Source organism: Asparagus officinalis, chromosome 9, assembly GCF_001876935.1.
Source record: "Asparagus officinalis chromosome 9, Aspof.V1, whole genome shotgun sequence".
In the NCBI taxonomy this organism is placed as follows: domain Eukaryota; kingdom Viridiplantae; phylum Streptophyta; class Magnoliopsida; order Asparagales; family Asparagaceae; genus Asparagus; species Asparagus officinalis.
The window spans coordinates 50,954,273-50,962,249 of NC_033802.1; the positions used below are offsets into that span (position 1 = coordinate 50,954,273).

At 35.2% G+C, this 7,977-nt stretch overlaps 1 protein-coding gene across 1 annotated transcript; it reads left to right on the forward strand.

The window, feature by feature from the left end:
- Window positions 422-6,885, forward strand: LOC109823866 (galacturonosyltransferase 8). The gene is made up of 3 exons (XM_020390287.1): window positions 422-1,372; window positions 3,029-3,559; window positions 6,323-6,885. The coding sequence occupies exons 1-3, from the start codon at window positions 644-646 to the stop codon at window positions 6,596-6,598; spliced, it is 1,536 nt and encodes a 511-aa protein (XP_020245876.1). The 5' UTR covers window positions 422-643; the 3' UTR covers window positions 6,599-6,885.

Genomic DNA, 7,977 nt, shown 5'->3' on the forward strand with positions numbered 1-7,977 from the left:
TTTGGCTAATGCGCCATAAAAAATGATTGGTCGTTATTGCACTTGAATTTTAAGACTTAACTACTTAAATCCATCGATATTGTTATCAAGAAACCAGTATGAGACTACCGGTGGGGCTATGAGCATTGCATATAAGATACATCAAAACAGTCAGAGGTTATTAAATGAATTTGTCATTCTGAAAAACAAAGATTAGATATCTTATCGTTAAAATTAGCCTCATTTATTAATATAAGAATCAAAATCCTCGCAACAATATGATAATTAAAATTAGCATTCCCTGCCTGCCGACACTTGAAGACCTCACCCAGAGGACTCGAATGTCAACAAACACAGTTGCCTCTCCACTCCGCGTCCCTGCTTTCCATCTTACAGTTCTCCGCGGAGCGCTTCGACTAAAACACGCTGCTCCTAATGGAAGCCCATCATTTATTAAAGTCTATTAAAACCGCCGTCACTCGTCCCTCGTCTACATTAACTGGATCACACTAGTTAAACAGTTCCTCGTCTTCATTAGTTTGTTACTCATCCACTAAAAACACTAATCACTTTTGCAATAACAAAACCTCATTCGTAGTCCATTCTCATTCTCCCTCACCCTCACTCCCTCATTCTCTCTCTCCTCCCCAGACTAGAGATCTACATGGCGATTAGGGGTCGGATCCTGACCCGAATCCTCCTAACCCTAACCCTCACCTTCTTCACCCTCCCCCTCTTCTTCTCATCGCAGTCGGATCCGGATCCAGACACGAAAACCGACGACGTCCCCCATCACGCCGCCGTGGCCGCCGCCTACGCCTCCTACGCGCGAAAACTAAAGCTCGAGAACTCCAAGCAAGTTCGCCTCTTTGCCGATCTTTCTCGAAACTTCTCCTCCCTCCTATCGGATCACAAGTCACTTCTAGATCCGACCCGACCCATTGACGAGCAGGCGCTTCGCCAGTTCGAACGAGATGTCAAGAACCAGATCAGATCCACTAGGTTACTGATTTCAGAAGCTAAGGACTCTTTTGATAACCAGCTGAAGATCCAGAAGCTTAAAGATACGATCTTTGCGGTGAACGAGCAGTTGACGAAGGCTAAGAAGCAAGGGGCGTTTTCGAGCTTGATTGCGGCGAAATCAATACCTAAAAGCTTGCATTGTTTGGCTATGAGGCTGATGGAGGAGAGGATCGAGAAGGCGGAGAAGTACTCGGAGCCAGAGGAGACGCCACCGGAGTTAGAGGATCCAAAACTGTATCATTATGCTATATTTTCGGATAATGTGCTTGCTGCTTCGGTGGTTTTGAATTCGGCAGTGAAGAACGCTAAGGAGCCGTGGAAGCATGTGTTTCATGTGGTCACTGATCGGATGAATCTTGGAGCAATGCAGGTGAATTATATGATTCTCGATTGACATTAGTTTTTTTTTAAATCTTTAATTAAGGTTTGTAGTTCATTTTATTTTCACATTAATCTTATTGATAGGCATCATTATAAATTTAGTAATAAGTACTGGTAATTAAACTAAAATGTTAAGTTTTACCTCCACTAGCATTGCCAATTTATGAAGAAAAATTGTCTGTTATAGTACAAGATATAGAGTGGGGTATTGCAAATTTGCAATCAGTAAGACTTTAAAGATAATGTAGGTTCATATATATGGGCTACATGAGATTTGAGATGCAAAGTTATATTCTGTGATGGATTGAAAAGGCAAATTCCATACTTCGAATCCGGACCTTTTTTACAGAGGGGAGGATTGAAAGATAAAATCACTCTAAATTAGCTGAAGCTTGCAAAAAGAAATCCTTAAAATTTGGGGCATCTCATATCTGAAGGACATTCACCATTTTCTTATGGGTGGTTTTAGCTTTGCTCTGTCCACCCTCCCATTCTATGAAGTAAATTATTATGCTTGACATATGTCCTTGAGATTGTCATCAAAGGAGGTAATCTTGTTATCATTGTTCTTAGCAGCGATGATGATGAATGTGAAAGGAGTCTATTTGTTTTTAGTCCTCTTCCTACCATCACTACCCACCTATGTTCCATGATCTCTAGTACGTTCCCAAGATTTCTCAGCTTTCTTTGATGAGTAACTGTTGATATGGCCGGTATCGACCTTTTATACGCATCAGTTTCTTAGTGGTTCATCAATCTGAGCTAATTCGCCTCTCAATTTTTGTCTACTTTCATCTCTGTCTAGTTTTGGGCGCTACAGTTTTTTTCTTCACAGAATACATGATATTTCTTTCATTGATCAGGATTTTGCATTCCTCTCTTATCCATTCCCTTTCAATGATGGAAAGACCCTCCCTCTCGTTCTCTTTCTGTTCTTCCTATTAACTGCCTCTTCCCTCATGCCACGGGACTTCAAATAGATGGTTTATCACATCATGGCCTCATATTGTAGAATTGCATATGGCAGCATCATAAAATCATTATACAACCTTGCTGCAAGTTCCAATGTTTAGATGACTAGTTCACTACTCTCCATTCTTTTTCTAGGTGCATGAACTTTGCTTTTGAATTAACTAGGTTATATTAATATAACACGAGGAGTTTTTCACAGTTCATCCTTTGAGAAAACTAAAATGTTAGCACTTATTGTTAGTAATTAAACCATTAGCAATAGTGGTAACATTAAATCAAAATATTGGCTAAGATTGTAGATATTTTTCCTAGTGCTGACTGCAAATATCTAATAATTTACACTAATCAAATTATTAGCCAAGTGAAATAGGTTAATGATTGTGAATTCACTCTAGTGATTATATAGTTTTGTACTTTTCACCTAACTCTAGTGATGCCTAGTATGAAATGCTAAGTGACATTTTCATCTAACTAAAAGTTTAAAACCTCTAACTACATTGTTTGAATTTCACTATGTCCTTAATACTATTAGTGTCTATTAAAGTATTGGAACAAAAAGGTCTGATAAAGGCATTCACATTAGCACTTAACATCTTGGTCATTTGTCATATCTTTGTACTTAGGTTTCCAAGTATTTCGGCATTTTTCTAACTAAGCTTTCAACTTTCTGTAGGTTATGTTCAAACTGAAACTGAAAGACTACAATGGGGCCCATATTGAAGTTAAATGCTTTGAAGATTATACATTCTTGAACTCTTCTTATGTTCCCGTGCTCCGCCAGCTTGAATCAGCAAACCTACAGAGGTTCTACTTTGAAAACAAGCTTGAGAATGCTACTAAAGATACAACAAACATGAAATTTAGGAATCCAAAATATCTATCCATGCTTAATCACTTAAGGTTCTATTTACCCGAGATGTACCCGAAGCTACATAGGATTTTGTTTTTGGATGATGATGTTGTTGTGCAAAGAGATTTGACCGGTTTGTGGGAGATTGATATGGATGGGAAAGTGAATGGTGCAGTTGAGACTTGTTTTGGGTCATTCCATAGATATGCACAGTACATGAACTTTTCACATCCTTTGATCAAGGAGAAGTTCAACCCCAAGGCATGTGGGTGGGCTTATGGGATGAATTTCTTTGATCTTGATGCATGGAGGAAGGAGAAGTGCACAGAGCAATACCATTACTGGCAGAATCTGGTATGCCTCTCATTCCTTGATTTTATAGGTGAATTCTACTCTTTGATTATTACTTTTTACAATTGTTTGACATTCTTTGCTTTTATATACATTGAATTGTGACCTATGAAGCACGGATTCACCCCCAGAGGCCACGTATCCGTGTCCGACACGAATCGGACACGGATACGTGCACGACACGTGCACGACACGTGTCGGACACGGTCAATCCGTGTCCGACACGGGTCAATGGTCAACATGTTGGGGGACACGGTCAAACAGTTATGGGACACGGCTGGGATACGCTGATGCAAAGAAAAAAAAAAGCGGATGGAAAAAAGTAAACCCCAAACCCAAACCCAATCCCCCAAAACAAAACCCTCTCTTCACTTACCTGAAGACGCCGCCGCCACAAATCTGAGCTAAACCCTATCTTCACAAAACCCTATCGTCACTTACCTGAAGACGACGCCGCCGCCACAAATCTGAGCTCCTCGACCTCGTCGCTCGACCTCGACCTCGACCTCGACGAAAGATCTCCTCGTCCTCGACCTCGACGCTCGACGAAGATCTCGTCCTCGACGCTCGTCCTCAAAATCACAGGTCAGTCTCTCTCTCTCTCTCTCTCTCTCGATCTTCGTCTCTCTCTCTGGATCTGAGTCTCTCTCTCTCTCTGATTCTTTCTCACTCTTTTCTGTTCGTCTCTCTCTCAATCGTCTGTTCGTCTCTCTCAGAGTCTCTCTGTCGATCTCTTCATCTCTCTCTTTTCGTCTCCCTCTCTGTCGATCTCTTCATCTCTCTCTTTTTCCCTTCTCCGTCCCTATCAGTCTCTTTATCTTTTTTTTTTTTGAGAAAACTAACCTTCTCCGTCCCTATCAGTCTCTTTATCTTTGTTTTTTTTGAGAAAACTAACTTTTTTTTTTGTTTATGCAGCTTCGTGATACTGCTGAGCAAGTCACAGATCTACAATCCTATTCTTCATTTGATAATTTATTTTTTTCAATTTTAGTTTCAATTTCAGTTTTAATTTCCTAACATATGAGTATTTTTTAATTTCAATTTCAGTTTCTTAACACAAATGAATTGTTAACATTACACAAATGAATTTCATTGATATGTCTAGTAAGCATTGAGAATTTTGTCCATTTTCTATACAAATGAATCTGCAATGAACGTTATTGTGTTTTAAATATCAACACCTTCGAATATTTTAAGCATTGGGAATGTTTGAACATTTAATTCATATCAACAAATGAATCTGCAGTATAATTTTGTTAGTCAAAAAATTATTATACAAATGAATTATTTGTTAGGCAATGAATTATTTGTTAGTCAATAATTTTGTTAGTCAACAAATTATTACACAAATGAATTATTTGTTAGTCAATAATTTTGTTAGTCAATAAATTATTACACAAATGAATTATTACACAAATGAATATACATATTTAATGAATGGATTACAGATATTTATTTTGGGAATTGTGTTGGAATTTTTTATTGATCCTTCATCCTTGCTCATTGCTGCTTTTAACTCTAAGTATAATCTGTAAAAAGAAAAACAAAGTCAGTCTTGACACTTATTAATTAGTATAATTAGAAAAAGAGCTTAAAATAGTAATTTGCATGCTAACTAATAAATTATAAACATGTAAATACTTAATTGTTTACAAACTTGTTATTTTGTGATAGAATGAGTATGTACTCCAATTCCTTTTTGTTTACAAATTTGTTATTTATGATAGATTCATAATTTAGATTGTTAGTTGAATTTTATAAAATTTTCTATATATAATAATAATTTGAAAAAAAATTCCTCGCCGTATCTCCGTATCCTATTTTTTTGGATTTTTCCGTATCCCGTATCCGTGTCCGTGTCGTATCCGTGTCCCGTATCCGTGTCCGTGCATCATAGATTGTGACTATGACTATGAAAGAGCTTTCTTAAGTGTATGCTTGCTCATTTTTGTCGTGAAAAGTAAAGTAGGAAGGGCTGAAATGTCCCTAAACACGGATCTATCTTGTTTGACGGGTCTATCTTGTTCAATAATTTGAATTTTTTTCCCTTTCAAATTAATGATGTCCTCTTTAGATTTCCACAACACCTAAACAGTATAAAAATCACACAGAAGATGAGAAGTTCGTTGATATGCTTGCTAACATATAAGTTAATTGATATGCTTGCTAACATATTTTTGTTTTGAAATAGAAATCAGATCTAACTGAAGCTTGTGTTCGTAGTTTTGAAATGAGAATCATATCCAACTGAAAGGGTGGCTTTTGTAGATAGATGAAGGTGCCTTTTTGTAACTAGTACTAGTAAAAATGACTCTGTCAAAGTAAAGCTGATCCCAGTTGATGCTTAACTACATTGGTTTCCATGGATCAAAAGCAAGGAGAGACATTCAGAAGGTTTTGTTAGCCCCAGCAGAACCGCTAACTTTAATTGCTTGTGTATAATTTGTAATTTGATCAGCAGTATTCCAAATTTTTGCCTGACACGACTAGGAGCCAGTAACATAGAAAATTCTAATATGATAACTAAGCTATATCTCAGTTCATCTGCTGGGACATCTTCATAATATTGTTCTCTCTTTGATTCTACATTATTTGATATTCTTACATGATGTATCTAAGACAGCAACATAATTCCTTGTGAGATGAACCATGATGCACCTCTACTTTCTCCTTGACTCCTTTTTATATTATTTTATTGAAGTTTCGCTTCTGCAGTATATGATATCTTCATTATTTTGAAAAAAAATCATGCCTTTATTGTTTCAGAACGAGAACAGGACACTATGGAAGTTGGGAACACTACCACCAGGACTGATCACCTTTTACTCGACAACAAAGCCATTGGATAAATCTTGGCATGTTCTTGGACTTGGTTATAATCCAACCATAAGCATGGAAGAGATCAGGAATGCTGCTGTTGTGCATTTTAATGGCAATATGAAGCCATGGTTGGATATTGGCATGAACCAGTTTCGACCGCTCTGGACAAAGTATGTAGATTATGACATGGAGTTTATGCGCCAGTGCAATTTTGGTGCCTGAAGGAAAATTCTTACAGTTAACCAAAGAAACTTCAGAGGAGGGAAAATAGTATAAAGGAAACTCAGTAATGCACGGTCACTAAATATTTTTTGTTCCAAAAAATCATGTTATAGTTTCTGTCCGATTGTAATAATAGTTCATATGTATAAATTATTACTAGAGGTGTTGTTATTCTTGGACATGTTGCTGAGTTCCTAGATTATCGCAGAAATTTGATATGTTTATCAAAGCTCAAGCAAGAGCAAAACCTATTTCTTCTATGTATCATACTTCCCTATACGAGTTTAGAAAAATCTTTTTATGGTCAATATTACCCTTAACTTTTTTAAATATTATATTGTTATTTAATCTATTGTAATTATCCTATCTTCTTTGAATTGGTAATTAAATAATTTATCTTATTCATAATGAGACTTAATGTTATTGAATAAAGGAGATAAGTTTAATATAATTAAAATCCTTTGTTTATTTTAGTTCGTAGAGAAATTTAAACAATATATGTTAGCCAGTACTTAAAAGTTTTTGGACTTTATAAAAAAATATTCTCTAGGTTTTTTAAATTACAAAAACACCCTTATAAATTTAAAATTTTATTAAAACATCTTCTAAATTATAAAATTTACTTATTTTAATTTATTGAGAAATTTGAAAAACATATGCTAGTTAGAAACTGAAAGTTTTTTTATTGTGGAGAAAATATCTTGTAAGTTTTAAAATTAAAAAACACCCCCAAAATGTAAAATTTATAGAAAACACCTTGGAAATTTCAAACCTATAAACACACTAAAAACTTGCAAAGAACAAAAATAACTCCCAAAAATTTATAGAATTTACAATAAACACTCTAAACTTTTACAAATTATAAAATAAAACCCCTTAAAATCAAAAAATTATAAAAATCCTAATAATTTCCAACCTAATAGCATTAAAAATATAGGTTTTACAAACATCCTTACATAATTTATATAATTTATAGTAAACAATCCTTAAAGTTTTAAAAATTATAAACAAAACCTTAAAATTTGAATTTTACAGAAAACACCCAGAGAATTTCAAACTCATTATTAAATTAAAAATATAGGAATTATATATAGTCTATAATTTACAATCTATAGAAAATGCCTATAAATTTAAAAAATTACAAAAAACCCTAAAATTCATAATTTATAAAACAAATACCATGAGAAGTTCTAACTTATAGACACTAAAATGAATATATAAAACTACTAACAACCCCTAGAAAATTAAAAATTTGTAAAAAATATCATACTCTCTTTAAAAGTATAGGTTTAGGAAAAACTTTTCAGGGTCAATATTGTGACGCCCCTGGGTTCACACAAGGCTGCAGTCCAAGGTGAAACCAAGAATGTCAAACCTGC